Below are 17931 nucleotides of genomic sequence, written 5' to 3'. Positions count from 1 at the left end.
TGTGCTGACCAACAGGGAGTCAAAAACATTCACCGTCTTTTCTAGAGGATTCCACAGATTCATTGTATTATTTATTTATTGAGATTTATTTTTTTGAAAGGCACAACTATAGACAGAGGGAGGGAGAGACAGAGATCTTTCATCTACTAAGTCACTCCTGACATGGCCACAACAGCTGGGGCTGGTCCAGGCTAAAGCTAGAAACCTGGAACTCTACCCTGGTCTTCCACATGGGTGGCAGAGACCCAAGTACTTGAGCCATGCCTGCTGTCTCTCTGGTTGTGCGTTCGCAGGAAGCTGGAATCAGGAGTTGAACCAGGTCTTGAATGCAGGCACTCCAGTATGTCATTGGGGCATCTGGAACCAATCCGGATGATGCCATCAGACAGAAGCACCAGCCTTTAATGGGTGCTGTACACTCCGCTAGGTTTTCAAAAGGCTATACAGCATTTCTCTGAGCCAGCCAAACAAACCTCAGTACTTCTCCATGTAGTGTCCTGGAAGATTTAAGTATGCATGCATGCTGCTCCTTGCTGGGCTTTCAAAGAAGACTGTGCCATGGTATCTCAGAGGATGAGATTCTGTAAAGCTGTCCTATGCCTTTCCCCAGCCTGTCAATTTATATTTTTAAAAACCTGCAAAGATTTTGATTGTTTTTGTACAGCATCTGTAGCAGTCCCACATGGTTACTTTTAAGTTGTTTTCACTGATTTGAAAGACAGAATTACAGACAGAGAGGGAGAGAGAAAAAGACAGAGGTCTTCTATCCACTGTTTCACTCCCATAAAGACTGTGACAGCCAGGGCTGCACCAGACCAAAGCCGGGAGCAAAAAACTTCGTCCTGTCTCCCACATGGGTGCAGGGGTCCAAGTCCCTGGACCATCTTCACTGCTTTTCGTAGAGTATTAGCAGAGAGGAAGACTGGAAGTAGAGCAGCTGAGACTTGAACCGGCGCTGATACAGGATGCCAGCACTGCAGGCAGCATAATATACCACACCAACGGCCCCAACAGCTTCATTTCAAAACCCCTTTAAGGTAAGCAATAATCTAAGAGTTTGAGGATTTTGAAGTTCATCAGTCAGCTTTTATATGACTACAACAGGATGCCCAAGGCAGGTCACATACAGAGAGAAACTTAGCTCCGCTCTGCAGGGTCTAAGAACATACAGCAGAATGCAGCTCCTAGAGAAGGCGCCATGTAGCGGGGCACAAGCAGACAAGGGTCACATAACCAGGAGGAAGGAGGGAGGGAGCCAACGACAATGGACTCAGGCCCAAGCTGAAGCATTTCTAATGACCCTGCTGTGAGAACTGCGAGGGCACAGCCCCCAGAGACCTAAGGACTGCTGCTATGGCCACCATGCAATGCACACAGTGATGAAGCACATCGCACATCACAGGAGAGAGGAGCACACGGTGACAGACATCTGCAATAAGTGAATCGAAGGAATTCCTGAGGTCTACAAAACTGAATGCCAGCTATTGGTTATGAACAGTCATTTCATTTCACCTAATTATTCTAGGAAAACACATTCCTAGCCAAGGTAATGGACAGAACAAATTCTAGAGTCTATGTGGATAACAACAATTACAAGATCAATACTTGTAACTGTGTTAAGTGATGGCCATGAAATACCCAAAAGATGATGAATTGTTCATGGAAGCTTCGTAAACATGGCACTCATGAAGATGCCATGGCTGTAACATCTCTCCTATTTGTTGCCACATTGTGAATTCTCCTGGAAACTGTGCCACACTGCAACCATCACAGATACGACCGACACTGTTGCAGTCACAGAGCTAATCCTATCTCTGACAATTCTTGAATCAGACGTAGTTCAAGCGATCTTGAATTTATTAAGGCCACAAGCTGTCCTACACAATGATCTTGACTCTCACAAGAAGGGATGTTTATGTTTAATTTAGGCAGTTCCTGTTAGCGTGTGAACCCAGATGTTAAAGAATAGCGGGCTAGTGAGAATGAATTTTCTCTCATTCCTGGATCTATCAAGCTACAAATTGCTTTTGCTGATATTGCACATGCATTCATTCAAACAGGATCATTTACACAAATAGGGCTCTTCTACAAAATCTCATCAACGGAGGTTACCACAGCACAGTCTTCTTCAAAAGCCCAACACGGAGCAACGCTCATGCGTACTTAAACCTTCCAGGACTGTACACAGGTCAGTACTGAGGTTTTCTTCGATCTCTTAGGTTAATTTTGCACAGCTTTCCAAGTTCCCAACAGAGTACAGAGCCACCACTGAAGGCTGGCTTCTTCTGTCAGATGTCCCCCCTCTGCAATTGTTCTCTCAGAGCACAAGAGAGGGCTCATACACCTGCCGTGGTTCTGTGCATGGGAGAAGACACCTCAAGCTTCAGGTCACAGGTAGCCTGGGCCTCAGGGTTCAAGCCCAGTTAAAATCTGAAAGTGAAGTATTGTGAAAGGGGAAAGCCTCTTGGAAAGGGAAAGAATAATAATCTTCAAATTCAAACTGCTAAGCTTGGAAATAAATCCTTGCAAGCAACTAGCAGAATAAACATGGCAAAGCAAGGGTTTGTTTTCCCACGTGCCTTCTTCCTCTCTCTCTCTTTCTCTTACCCTTCCTTGCTTCCTTGCTCCCTCCCTCCCTGTGTCTGTCTCTCCCTCCTTCCCTTTTTCTCTCTCTCACCCTCCCTCCCTCTCTCTCACCATTCTTCCCTCCCTCCCTCTTTCTCTCACCCTTCCTCTTTCCCTCCCTCCCTCCCTCCCTCTCTCTCTCCCTCTCTCTCTTCCTCCCTCTCTCTCACCATTCTTCCCTCCCTCCCTCCTTCTCTCACCCTTCCTCCCTCTCTCTCTTCCTCCCTATGTCTGTCTGTCCCTCCTTCCTCCTGTTTTTCTCTCTCCTTCTCTCTCATATACACATAAATACACCCACAATACATGAACATACACACCAATGCCACAGACACAAGACAATGTGTACACAAGTTCACTTCCTTTTCTTCTTGTACTTCTCAAATTACACTTCTCACAGCAACCCAGTTACATAATAAACCTTGTGATTGCAACTGAAGGCAGTTATCCTTTGTCATTTGTTGGTTTCAAACTTTTCAAATCCAAACAGCAACTCTATTCACAGGAACCACTAGGATACACCAGGAATCAAGAACTGGTGAGTCTTAGATGATTGCCTATGCGCCATCTTGTTCATTTCACCAACCTGATGGAGCAGGGATCGAAAATATCCAGATGAAGTGTGCAAATTGTTACATTAACGATGGAATGGAGTCCACTGATCAAATCCGCGTCTTGCTGACACCACACCCAGTGTGATTTCTGGTCTTTCCGCCACACCAACACTGTTGCATGAGCCTAGCAGACTCATGTCTTCCTTGAGTGTTAAGGACTAGCACGAGTAGACTAGGAAACATGTGAAAACTTGAACTTACTCTTGGTAACTCCCTGCCCAGAGATCCAAATGGAGCTTCACGCTCCTGGCTTTGCCCTAGTACAGCCCTAAAGCCCTGATTACTGCAGTCATTTGAGCACTGAACCACCAGATGGAACAACCTTTTTCCTCTGTCTCTCCCTATATTTCTATAAATTCAAGTAAATTCACAAGATCTTAAAAAAAGAAGTGTGACCTAGCCCATTAGGGCTCTCTGGCTCCCAGTAGTACCAGCTGGTAGTACAGAAAAGCTCACCCTCCAGGACAAAGACTTCAAGGGAAAGGACAGCATGCAAGGTGATGCCACCGATACAAGCTGCTTCTCTCGGCTGCACCACTTCCATGTTGCATTAGCTGCAAACATAAGCTGGGGAGTTCAGACTACATGTAGGGGCTTCTGTATGTTCAAGAATTATTGTGCACCAAACCCTGATATTCTAATTTTCTACCTAATGATGCCAAGCCAAAAAACCACCACAGGAAATGGACTAGGGTATATATAACCTACTAGAAAGACCCAGAAACACTCTTTCCTAAACCTAAGGCAAGGGAAGTTCTTCACTGAATTGACAAGATTTTGACTGTGTGAGCTCTGTAAATGTTGGGACACAAAGAACACTGTTCTGTCTTTGCTTTGCACAGTACCAACTTCAGTGTTCATTGTGAGATGCACTTGTAGCTATTCCATGGTGCAAGACAGCACGTCAACTTTATCTCTCAGATTCCTCTTCCTGCTCCACTCATATTTCCCTTCATTTTGGTCTTACTTATTTGATTCTATCCCAATGCTTTAGATACAGCCCTAACTTACAGCAGGATTCAAGTAACAAAGAAAGAAACCAAAAATGCAATCAGCAAAAATGATTATTTCCCTAGGGATTCCTGAAACCAGCCTTGAATGAATCTTAAACATTACAGTGTACCACAAGCCCAAAGTTAAGATCAATTTCCTAATCATAAAATGTACGCTGTGTAATAGGAGACATTTTCCTCTTTGCAACAAAGGTTTTGAGTTAAACACCTGTGATCTGCTCTAAAAGTTCTGGGGAAAAATTAGGAGGTAAAGACATAACCCATTTGATGAGTGCAGTGGCAGAATCCACTTGGGAATCAACACCAACCCACAGGACACAGGAAGTGCAGGGCCAGAAGCAGCACTGGGAAGGAAAGTTAGCCACTGCCATGAGGTCTCTTTCCAGTTATGTGAAGGTTAAGAAACGTTCAGTGGGAAGGAAGAGCCTAAGAATGACCTGGAACAATAGGAATTTCTGAAACTACAGCTCATGTAGCAAACCGAATCATAAGCACAGGATGTGCAAACAAGCTCAAACTCCCTTCTTTTGACTGCCACGTGCAGATACGGCCTCGGAGACTCAAGTTTTCCACGCTTGCTCATGCAAAGTTCTTCTGTGTCTGTTGCCTTACTTGTTGGTTGGTTTTGAAAAATCACCTATTTTTATTAATAGCAGTTTGAATTAGATTCAATTCCTATAAACAGAACTGAGCAGCTGATTTTAGTCTAAGAATTGTACAGCAAAATCCAAGTGTGCATATTATACATTCAAATATAGTCTATTCAGTATTTCCACACAGGAAAACCTGAGACCTGAGTACTACTATTCAGGATTCCCAAGCGTGAGGATTTTGTGGTATTTCACATAACCTGCCCCGTGGACAAGAGCAAGCCCAACATCTCAATCCAGCACCCCTAATATGAGAAATAAATGCCCTGAACAATCTTCTGCTAGTGCTACTGAGTATGACTGCCTTTCTCAAAACAGAAAGCTGGAAAGGCTACTTGCCCAAAGACTTTATACTGCTTGGATAATTTTATTTTTGCCAGATCATTCCGAGGTAGCACTGTCAATGTTCCAATCTGAGTAGCGCTGTGATGGGGCTCGTGCCATTTTCGATTACCCCCCTTCCCAAGAGGGGTAGAGAGGAAGAGCAACCATGGGGAAGCACATGTAGCCAAATTGTCTCAGGCTGCATCGTACAGGCTGGGATCTACAGTCATACAACTTAAAGGACTTCAGCATCACACCTTGCAAAATCCCTCCAAAAACCACAAAGTGCTATACAAGGTGACAGATGGACTTCACAGGACTTGGGGAACCTCAGAGTAGAGACAGGGTGATTATCTGCAGTGTTTACTTATCCGGCTCTCAAGAGGACCCCACAACGCAGACATGTGACGTGTGAAACTTAAGCATTGCAAGATCTTCCTACCTGCCTCTTTGGAAATCTGAGTGAAGGATTCCACACCTTTCTCTCCGTAACTTCCTTCAGACGCAAGAGTAGACACGTAATTCCAGCCCAGGGCCTTCACAATGTCCACCATGGCCTGGGCTTGGAAGGAATCGGGCGGGACCACACGAGAGAAGAAGTCGTAGCGCCGGTCGTCACTGAGCTCGGGTGCCGTGGATGCGTAGCTGATCTGGGGGATCTGAAAAGACAGGAAAGCACCATGTGAGCACACACTTAAAGGATGCGAGGGGCTTGCTGACATGCCCAATAGTCTCCCCAGAACAGGCTGAGAGCTGCAAAGGACCCAAGAGCTTTGTCACACAATTGTAGACCACCTAACGACAACCACCTCTTCTCAGTAGGATCAAACCGTTGGCCTCGTGCTCTGTGCCTTCATTTTTTCCTCTTCTTAAGGGGGAAGGAGGTGGCCATGGCAACTTTAAGGTCAGGATAGGTAGGAGAAAAAGGTCATAACCATTCTTCTAAACATTGGGGATCACAGCTTTATTTCCGTGCAAAAAACACAACAACCTCACTGGAGTGTCCAGATAGAGTGGTCTAGATGGCACAGCTTGTGAGCCCTCCAGAGCAGCATCACCCATCTAACACTGACTGATGTCAACCAAGTATGTAAGCAGGCTGCATGTGCGACCTAATTCATTCTTCTCAAGACCACTGCAAGGCATCTTGGTAACACCCCAAGACCCGGGGAAGGAAGGATGCTTCCTTCCTCCAAAATTCTCTCCCAACAGCCCTTTCACTTTGCAGGGGCTTCCTTAAAACTCTCTCAACCCCTCCTTGGGTGCTGGAGTCAGCTGGTGGTGCTCGCTCAGGAGATCCCACAGGTGCCTCTTAGCCGCTTCTGGACCCTGCAGCACACTGACCCTCGACTCCAGGACAGATGAACTGGACATCGGAAGAGTTCTAACACTCACGCCTGTAAGGATTATCCTTGGGCCTCGCAGAAGGACACAGCCAACAACCCAGTCACGTGCATAAAAGAGTACCTTATTTGTTTTGAAGGATCCTTTGAGATTTAGCTATCTGAAGAGTTTTTAACTATCAAATTACCTAGAAAGACAAGATGTTTTAACAAAATCGAACTACCTAGAAAATAAAAAAGCTACAAAAACCATCTGCCTGGGATCACGAATGCTCTCTGGGCAGCCTTGAAAGGAGTCACCGATGAGGAAACTGCCCTGGGATCTGACTTCAGGACCTCCTGCAGAGCCCAGCACCTGTTCTTTCTCTTCACTCCAGCAAGCTGCAGACCAGCAGTGGTGTAACTCATGTGCACATGCAATCATTTCTGACAAAACTGCTTGCCAACTCTCCCAGGGTTCACACCTCCTCTATTACAGCCATTGCTCAAGGGTCTAAAAGTGAGTTTTGATCTTTGCTTATAGGAAGCGGAGCAGCTCAGCTTGGTTAACCCATGTCCAAGGTATACTCAAGTTGACTCACTGAGCCCCGAAATTGCATCCAGTATTAGCCTGGTTGTCTCCTAAGGAACATTTGCTCATAAACCTCCCAGGTTAGCATTGTAGTCAAACCCAACCTGTTCCAACAGGAGCCTCCACTGTCCAAGCTGCAGTTCTGGACTGTGACCACTAGGGGCAGCTCTCTGTCCCTTAATCAGAACCCGAGGCCAGTTTAAGAAAGGCACAGTCCCCCTGCAGGTCCGTCCTGAGCAACCTCTCAGTGGCAGGGGCAGTGAAGTGCCCAGAGAGAAGATGGGTTTGTTACTGGTAAGATCTAGACTCAGATCACGGTATTTTGGTGGACTACTCTTCATGTTGGTGAAGTTATCTCACTTCCACGACCTCACGGCTGTGTGAGAGGCAGGGATAAGCAATGTGCACTGCCTAGTGTACTTCCTGGAACAGTGGGGGCGTTTCATACATGGGGGCGGGGGTGATCACAATGATCATAAACAATCAGGTTACTCTTTCCACTGCATTTCACTTCCTATGTTGTCTGCAACCCATGGGATCATTCCCCACTTGTTCCCAGGCACAGGAATACTTGGCATATTCCTATCACTTGTTTAGGATATTATTATTATTAGTTATTACTTATTATTATTAGTTACTCAACTCCTTATTGTGAGAGCCAGTAGTGTTTCCAAGTTGTGGGTACCCCGCCTTATCTAATCAACACACACACACACGCTCTTCTCCTCTGCTCTAGGTTTGACCAAAATAAAAACCAAAAGCTTGATGCAGAGTATGACCTGGCCTCCAGTCTTAAAGCAGCTGTAAAACACAGAGCAAGGCTCCAGCCTCAACTCTTCAGGATAACACCTCCTAAAGTCTTGCTCAAATACTTGAATACTAAGTATAAGAAAAGGAGACACAGTCCAGGCTGATCTCTGCACACAGAACTGACAATGTAGCCACTGTGTGACGGGGCTGGTTACTCTTATCCTACAATTCAAACCTTCCATGTAAAGCTTCTACAAACATCTCAAGAGAATGACATATTCGTGTGTCGGTTATGGTTTGGATTTTTAGGTTTTAAGTAAAGAAAACATCAACTGAACAGAAGCTTTGGGAAGAAAAAAAAAATGGAAAGAGAGGGAGGCCTCTCACAAGAAATCAGAGGGAGAAGTCAAGCATTTCAACATATTTCCATCCCTCACCACTTGTGGAAACAAAATCTTCACGCATTGCACAGCGGCCTGCCCTGCCCAAACCCCTCCCTAGCTTTGAAAGGCTGCTAATAAAGACACATCCAGCCTTTTCCTTGCAGTTGAATTTATGCAGCTTTGGTAAAACACCAGCATTGTCAAGTTCCCCGATGCAAATGAGTTTCTGAACTGTGCTGTGAATTTTAGGAACGAAAACCATGGCAAAACAGATTTCTCTCCTCATCACGACGCACCCTCAGAAAATGATCGCTCTCGGCCGGCGCCGCGGCTCAGTAGGCTAATCCTCCGCCTTGCGGCGCCGGCACACCGGGTTCTAGTCCCGGTCGGGGCACCGATCCTGTCCCGGTTGCCCCTCTTCCAGGCCAGCTCTCTGCTGTGGCCAGGGAGTGCAGTGGAGGATGGCCCAAGTCCTTGGGCCCTGCACCCCATGGGAGACCAGGATAAGTACCTGGTTCCTGCCATCGGATCAGCGCGGTGCGCCGGCCGCAGCGCGCCTACCGCGGCGGCCATTGGAGGGTGAACCAACGGCAAAAAGGAAGACCTTTCTCTCTGTCTCTCTCTCTCACTGTCCACTCTGCCTGTCAAAAATAAAAAAAAAAAAAAAAAGAAAAGAAAATGATCGCTCTCTGTGGTCCACTCCTTCCAGTGCAGATAAATATCAGTTCCCAGCTTAGGAGTCATAATTCTCTTTAGGATCATACACACACCCTCTGTCCACAAGCACTTATTTCTACATTATGCGTGTAACTGCAGATTGTTTGAAAAAAGAACGCAAAACACCAAGAATCTGAGATTCAAATTAGGCTTTGTAAGATGCTTCATCCCCTCCTATTAACAAAGATGAAGGACAGAAATGATTAAAAGTATCTGCAGTAAGAAGCTGGGTATTTACCAAGCCCTTTCACTTTATATTTAGTTTGCAAACTCATCTTTCCTCTGACACAGTAATTATTTTGCGCTGTGTGTTACCACTGGCATGTACAACCAACCAAATGAGTATTAGCCACTGTTAGTGATTTATTTCCACCCTCTCCTTGGTCCTGAGCTATAATTTCTCCTTCTGCTATGGGAATCCTTCCCTCTTGCCAGTCACTTGTGGAAAAGGAGAATTGATCTTGTGAGGACAACCGAGCATAGTAACAACTCAATGCTAAAAAAACATACTCCATCTCTTACTGAGGCTTCTTTGCATAATTAAAAAAAAAACATGTTATCTCAAAACCTAACAAAGAAAAGAAATAGAAGGGAGAAGGGAGGAAGGAAAATATTATTATATCCTTAGAACTGCATCTATGACCTACGTTAGATCTGTTCTCTTTGTATTAATATCATATTAACATAAAAAATAATGTATACATATATAATCTTTAATAATTATAGTACAACTAAAGTCTCATATTTTGTTATTCTTTTCTCATCATAAGAAGTTAATAGAGTCATGTTGTTAATAATGACAGTCAGACAGAATTAAAACAATTATAACCTCCTCTGTATGGAATGTGTTTATAGTTTTGCTTAGAAAATCACCTAAATAGAAATCACAAAAAATGTAGAATAAAATAGGGTAGTTTTAAAAAAGTATTTATTTGAAGGGCAGAGTAACAGAGAGAGGCACAGATACAGAGCTTCCAACTGCTGGTTTAATTCACCACTTCCCCAACAGCCAGGGTCTGGCCGGGGTAAAACCTGGACCCTGGAACTCAGTCTGGGCCTCCCATCTGGGAGGATGTGGCCTTAGATCTATCCCCTGCTGTCTCCCTGGGTACGCGTCAGCAGCAAGCTGGATCAGAAAAATGACAGCTGTGACTCAGCGGTATTTCAGCTAGGGTGCAGGCATCCCAAGGCTTACTCTCTAGCACTACAACACCCACCCCCAGTAAGGCAATCTTAACGCCTGACCTTTAAAACCATTCTCTATCGTCCGTGTGTGTTCTCACATATACAGAGAAACAGTCTCTTCCTTTTTCTCCCTCTCCCTCCCCATTATGGTTGCAAAGGATTCTGCTGTATGGACATTTAACCTGCATAAACCTCATCTCCAGTGCTATGCAGTAGCATTTTTCCAGTCTTCACTACCAGAGCCCAGGAACACCTGCGCACACATCCGTGGCTGTGTCCCTAGCACGATGCTCTGGCTGCTCCCCATGCAGTGGAGATGAACCTTCCTCCACAGGGAACTGACTTGGGGTTGCAATGTAAAGAACAGTGCACTCCTTGCCCCCGCATTAATTGTTAAATAACCATTCTTTGCCTTGCAGGAAACGCCCTCTCCTGTCCTGTATCCTTAAACATCCTTGAGTCTTTGCAGTCTGCCACTTCTCTGGAGGCTCTGGCTAGTGTTCGACTCATTTGCTCTCATAATCTTAGACTGCCATAAAGCTTTGCTCCCATCAACACAGTCCCTCTCCATAACTGCTTTTTTTTTTTTAATTATCACAACTATATGTGTTAAGCTTGCCACAGAAACTTCTGAATAATTTTTTTCCAAGTTCATAATAAAGTCCCATGAACAATTTTATGCAAAGTAGATAACAGCTACAAATTAATGTGGGGAGAAATCCTATTTACAACATTTCATCGGCTCCCACGGGACAACGTCTGTTTCAATCGATTCAGTTGCATATTCTTTTCTAATTGCCTACAGGTAGGCCTTGCTCACTGTTAACTTTATTTCTAAATAATAGTTATTTTCCATTTCATTATGTGTGAGAAAAAATGTTCATTTTGCTATCTATTACCAGCATACAGGAATTTATTAACTTTTATATATTTGCTGTGCGACTTATACCCCTGTTAAAAATCGTATTAGTTCTAATTGCTTCCAGTTTATTTTCTTGAGATTTCCGAGTAAGCAAGCCATTTATTGAGTCTTTTTTCTAATTACATCGGCTAGACTTTTCACAAAAACTAGAGACGGTGAGTAATACTCCTGTCCCTTATCCTCAGGGAACACTGAAAGCCACCAACGCATTCCGGATGTCTTGCCCTGTAAAGATGTATGGGCGAATGGAACATTACTTTTAGCATTTGAAATTTAATTTGTGAATTCTAAAGGGTTAGGGAGGACCTACAGTGCATTGCTTTAGGTTCCGGGAGAGGCATTTAGAATTGGAAAGCAGCTTCTGTCCTGAATCTCCGCTCTGTGTCTAACTCCATCCCTGTCTGGCACAGTGCTCTGAGGTCAAGACTGGATCACTGTGTCCCCCCCACCCAGGCCATGTGTCTTCAAAGCTCTTCCTTACAGTTCATGCTCACTCTGAGTGGGGACACAGGGACTTCTTCAGGAAATCAAACTACCCAATGAACAACACGAGAATCCCCAAAACCACCCTGAGTACCACCTCGTCACCGATAGGATGGGTGTCATTCAAAAATCAAAAGATAATAAACGCAAGTGAGGATGTGGGGGAAAAGGTTCTTAACACACTTGTACAACCATCATGGCAGACAGCATGGAGATATCTCAGAAATCTGCAAACAGTTCTCCCGTATGATCCAGCCATCCCACTCCGGGGGATTTACCCAAACACAATGAAATCAGCACGTGCAAGATTTATCTGCACCTCCATGTTTGCTGGAGCTCAGTTCACAACAGCTAAGATGTGCAATCAACCCAGGTGCCCATCAAGTGAAGACGGGATAGAGAAAATGCGGTATGCAGGCACTACGGAATACTACTCAGCCACAAAAAATGAAATCTGTTAATTTTCAACAAAATGGATGAAATTGGAAACCATTATGTTTAGTGAAATAAGCCAGTCCCAAAAGGACAAATACCATGTTTTCTCTGATTTGTGGTAATTACTATAGAATACAAAAATATATAGGAATGAAATGGACATCCTTGTGATTTGATTGTTGTTTTTACCCCTTGTTTATACTCTTCACACTCTTGTGGAACTGTGGTTTTATTTTTAACATGTTGGGTATTATAGTTAGTGGTGAATTAGGCCCATGATTGTCGAGTGGACTGAACTTATGTTTTTGTAAAAATTTTAAAAATAAGGAAGGAGAAGGGGAATTGAGGGAAGGAGAGTGGAGGGAAGAGATGGAAATATGGTTACATTCTTAGAACTGTACCTATGAAATACATGAGACTGTTCTCTTTATCTTAGTCAAATTGTGTAAAAAGAATTCTAAATGGCCTGAAGCAGCATTCCCGTGCTGTCCACCTGAGAGCCACCACACTAAGTGCTGTAATGTAGCAGCTCATTCCCCTGTCCACAAGGTCACCACAGGCTCACTTCTGGATTTCTGGTTTTACCAACAAGGGAGGCACAAAGGCGCCGAAGGGGCAGGAACCACTTCGACGCCACCATCTGGGTGCAGCTCCCACAGTCTACACCACCCGAGACTATTCTGTGTGGCAACCCTGCTTCCTCATACCGCCACTCACAGGAAGCTCCCAGCTCCGGGTTTCCTCCCTTCCTGTATGTCCTGCTCTGTCACCGTCGGACTCCACACCATCCTTCTTGCTGGGAATGACTCACCACGTCACATTCTTCTCTACATCCAGGCCTGTGAGTTCCTACTACACACCTTGACTCTTCCTACTTCTTATCTAGAGGACAAATTACAATTTATCTTCTATTTCACACCTACTCAGGAAGGATCCTCTCTACACACCCTCACCAAACTACTTCTATTTTTATTTTTTTACTTTTTTAACTATTTGTCTATTAAGATTTTTTTTTATTATTAACAAGAAAGGCCAAGATAAATAACTCGATTTCCCATCTGCTGGTTCATGTCCCAAAAGCCCACAATAGCCAAGACTGGGTCAAGGAACCTGGAACTCAGTTTCGTTCTCCTACAACGACTATAGGGACCCAAGTACTTGAGGCATCGCCGGCTGTCTCCCAGGGCATGTGTTCACAGCGAGCTGCAATGCGAAGAGCGGCCTGCCTCAAACCCAGGCACTGTGGCATGAAATGATGGGTCCCAATAAGGGCACAACTCCTGCCCTTATAGTCTTTGCTACGGTAGCCATCATCACAGACATCGTGGGATATCCCATCTCAGTTCTGACTAGCATTTCCCTTCTAATTAGTAATGTGGGCCGGCACTGTGGCTCACTGGGCTAATCCTCTGCCTGCGGCGCCGGCACCCCAGGTTCTAGTCATGGTTGGGGTGCTGGTCCTGTCCCGGTTGCTCCTCTTCCAGTCCAGCTCTCTGCTGTGGCCCTTGAGGGATACCCCAAGTGCTTGGGCCCTGCACCCACATGGAAGACCAGGAGGAAGCACCTGGCTCCTGGCTTTGGATCGGTGCAGCGCGCAGGCTATAGTGGCCATTTGCGGGGTGAACCAACAGAAGGAAGACCTTTCTGTATCTAACTCTGCCTATCAAAAAAAATTAGTAATGTGAGCACATTTTTATATACCTGGTGGCCATCTGAACGTGTTCTTTAAATCAGTATCTGGTTCCTTCACTCACTCTTGCTTCAGGCAGTTTTTCCACTGTCCAGGTCTGTGAGTTCCCTATATAGTTGCAATAGTAATCTTTTATCAGATACAGTGTGCAATGATTTTTCCCATCATGAAGAGTGCCTCTTTTCTTTATTGATTGTTTCTTTAGCTGGATGGAGGCTGTTAAATTTGATGTCGCTCCATTTGTTATTTTTGCTGTTGTAGCCTGGGCTTTCGGCGTGATATTAAAAAATCATTGCCAAGGCCAAAGCCAGGGAGACTTTGCTTCTTCCACTCTGATGAGGCACTGCCCATGGAAGCACCTTGATACCTTCGGTGATGCTCACGAGTCACTGACGTGTCTTTCCTTGGAAAGACTTCATCACATCACACCCATGACTTCAGAGTAAAGAGCTCTGCCTGGATTTTTACACCTGCCATCTCTACTTCCATATCCAGTATTCCATTTTACAGAAATCAAGTTTTCCGTTAGGGTTTTTTTGTGTTTTAGTTGGTGCCTTCTTCAACACGTGAGACTTTTTGGCTTCTGTAACAGTAGGGAACGTTAAGCACTCATTAAACCAAGCTTGCTGTGTTGTGCTCGTCTTTGAGTCCCTGTGCTGTCACCTGTCACTCCGTTCTTCATGCTGGGATCCTTTTCCAGCCACGGCAGGACCCACTACTTCGCTGTTGTTCCATGCAATAAAGAGAAAACAGGGAAGAACGCTCACATCTGAAGGCTTCTTCCCCATTTTATTCACTGGTTTTAAAAATTGGGGATCACTTGCACTCAGCCAAATCACTTTGGAATTTAAATAACTATGTATCTACACCAACACAGCAAATGTGATTTTTTTATCACACTTAACAACAGTCCTTTTTAAAATAAATTTGTTTTTAAGATTTTCTTTATTTGAGAGGCAGAGTTACCGACAGAGAGGAGGAGAGAGAAGGAGGTCTTGGATCCGCTGGTTCACGCCACAAAAGGCCACAACAGCCAGATCTGAGACTATCTGAAGTCAGGAGCCAGGGGCCAGGAGCCTGGAGCCAGGAGCTTCTTTTGGGTGTTCCACGTGAGTGCAGAGGCTGAAACAGTTGGGTCTTCTACTGCTTTCCAGGCCACAGCAGAGAGCTGGATTGGAAGTGGAGCAGCCGGGACTCGAACCAGTGCCCACATGGAATGCTGGTGCCATGGTTAGAAGCTTAGCCCACTACGCCACAGTGCCAGCCCTAGTCATTTACTTTCTTAAAGCTATCTAAGCATGCCATGTATACCTTTCCTGTCTTTTGGGATTTTAATAGAAAATAAGTGCAACTATTTAACAAAATCCAACTTGGGAAAATGTTACTAGTTTCCTGTACATTTCATGATCTCCTTCACTGAATTTAACACTGTCTCTGCCACTTTGCATTTTAATAATGAATATTATTATGTTGGTGAGTAATAATGAATAATAATATGCCAGTGTGGTGGCACAGCCAGTAAAGCCGCACCCTGCGATGCCAGCATCCCATTGTGTCCCAGCTGCTCCACTGCTGATCCGACTCCTGCTCATGGCCTGCAAAAAGCAGTGGAAGATGGCCCACGTGTTTGGGCCCCTGCCACCCATGTTGGAGACCCCGAAGAGGCTCCAGGCTTCGGCCTCCCCCAGTCCTGGACACTGCAGCCATCTGGGGAGTGAACCAGCAGATGGAAGAGCTCTCCCTCTTTGTCTCTCCTCTCTGTAAATCTTCCAAGTAAAAATAAAATGGAGTTCAAATGTGAGTTTTTCCAAAAAACCTGAAAATCATGCATATGAGTTTTCAAAAAGTTCATTAAAATGTGTATTATGAGCAACTATGCAGATTGCAAAAATTTTTAGCAGCAAAGTCAGCTTACTGTTTAATTTTCATGTATTTAGTTTTCCAATAATGTAGTCCTTATCTGAATTAATTGTATTCTTTATTGCTAACAATTTCCAAAAAGGAAAACTCAGCTTTTAACCTGAATGTTTTCAATCCATAGTCATTTGCAAACATAACACACATACTATATATATTCATATGACCTAATCCATTTCTGTTCAAATATATTTAGGCACAAAGTTTTTTTTCTAATCTAACACTAGACTTATAAAATAGTTACTTGCTTATGTATTTTAATACAAAAGATGAATATGTAATTATTATTATGCATGTTATTTTTGCATGCAGAATCATTTTTTTAGGATTTATTATTTCCACGTTTTACCTCACAGCTTTCCTGTTTTCCACAGTGAGAAGTATGGTCTGTCATGTTGATTGTACATGTTGCCACCGAGATTTCATTATTGTGTATTTACATAATTGTTTTTAAGAGCAAACACATTAATGTATCTATAATCTATTTTGCTGTTGTTTTTTCCAGTCCAATGAACAGTCTTCCCAAAATCCTGAAACAAAAGCTATTAACAGTTTCATACATTTTATATAAAATTATGTTCACATAAATAGGGGGATTATAAAATGTAATAGATCAACTTTTTACAATGAATATAAAAATTACTCTTCCTAAAAAATTTGCTGTTTCTTTTTTTCAGCAAGTTAAATCCAGTAATGTACATTACTAAGATCCTGTTTCTCAGTCTGCAAAAATTGACAATAATTTGGCTCGCTGCAGAGTGGGCACCCATTTGTTCCCATAGGAATCTGTATGGCATTCCCACTTGCTCTTAGGGAGCATCAAGAAAAAAGCACATTAATGTGCATCTCTCTTTCACCCTTCTGTTACGGGAATGTGGAGATCTACTTCCTAGTTCATATACAGGTGGCTGAGAGTTTACATGAAGCCTTATTAGATCACAGAAGTTGGGCAGTCTAACAGCTCTTTGGAGACAAGCTGGATAGGTTTAAATCTACCCATATTTCTGTTAATCAAAGAAGCCAAGTTTTTGTGGCTCTTTGAGATTTCCTTAGGACTTGAAGCATGGCTGAAAGATCAAACCAGGGAAATGGAAGAGATGGAAACTCCTTGCCTCGCCCCTACCTGCTGCTCACCCTGCTCCCCTGCAATAGCAACAATGCTTGGCTCCCCCTCAACAGCCACCACTCCTACCGCAGGACAGTGCACTCCTGCATCTCCACTGTCTTCCACGCGTTTTCGTCCTCCCATAGTTACACATAAAATTCATTTCTCTTCTCTGTGGGGGTCTCCCAATAGCCAAAAAGGACCTCCCCCCATCAGGTGTCTTCTGCAAAGAAGTTCTCAGTTCTCTCCCCCAAGACACAGTCACACGACTCACGTAGCAAGCTGGACAGCAAATCTCCCTGCTAATGCGCCTAGGAAAGCAGTGCAAGATGGTGCAAGTGCTTGAGCCCCTGAACCCACACGGGAGACCTGGAGGAAGCTACTGGCTCTTAGTTTCACCCTGGCCCAGCCCTGCCTGTTGCAGCCATCTGGGGACTGAATGAGCAGATGGAAGATTTCTGTCTCTCCTTCTCTAACCCTGCCTTTCCAGTAAAAAAAAAATAAATCTCAAAACAAAAAGAGGCAATAAGAGCCACCTTATTTCATCCCACATGAGATAGCAATTTCCCAGTCATACATTACTTTTAAGACAGAAAAAAGGTCCAGTCGTTTTCAGAATCAAAATATATACACAAATTTATAGTCCAAAAGTTTTTATAAATATACAATAAACAACACTAGGAAAAATCAAATTTCAAGAGAATTTTAAACAGACATGTGAGTAACTCAGATAATAGATACGTTTCTAAACGGCTTTGGGATCCCAATATTCCTATTTGCCAATAGAATGACTGAGGTATTTGAATTATTTTGGTAGACTGAGAGAGTAATTAGGAGTTATATTATACTCCACTCAGGAGGCAGAGCTGTGGTGCAGTGGTGCAGTGGGCTAAGCTGCCGCCTGCACTGCCTGCCTCCCTTATGAGCACTGGTTCAAGACCCGCCTGCTCCACTTCCAGTCCAGCTCCCTGCTAATCCACATGGGAAAGCAGCAGAAAGCGCTGTAGTGCTTGGGCCCCTGCCCCCCTGCCACGTAGAAGGGTTCTGGCTCCTAGCAATCTCCTAGTCTACCTCTGGCATTGTGGCCATTTGGAGAGTGAACCAGTTGATCCAAGAACTCTGTTTCTGTCTCTCCCTAACTCTACCTTGCAAATAAGCAAATCAAAGCCTAAATCAATAGGCAAGCTACAATTCATGCATCCATTAG

The 17931-nt window shown here is 44.2% G+C and overlaps 1 protein-coding gene across 1 annotated transcript in view; it reads right to left on the bottom strand.

Moving 5' to 3' along the window:
• The window catches only part of GRM7 (glutamate metabotropic receptor 7), a 763759-nt gene that overhangs the window by 492105 nt on the left and 253723 nt on the right, over nucleotides 1-17931 (bottom strand). The window contains exon 2 of the mRNA XM_062200062.1: nucleotides 5666-5882. Within this exon, the coding sequence (XP_062056046.1) occupies nucleotides 5666-5882 (217 nt within the window). The remainder of the gene's footprint in view (nucleotides 1-5665; nucleotides 5883-17931) is intronic.

Source organism: Lepus europaeus, chromosome 9 (genome assembly GCF_033115175.1).
Source record: "Lepus europaeus isolate LE1 chromosome 9, mLepTim1.pri, whole genome shotgun sequence".
NCBI classification, from domain to species: domain Eukaryota; kingdom Metazoa; phylum Chordata; class Mammalia; order Lagomorpha; family Leporidae; genus Lepus; species Lepus europaeus.
This window is presented reverse-complemented; position numbering and strand designations above follow the sequence as displayed.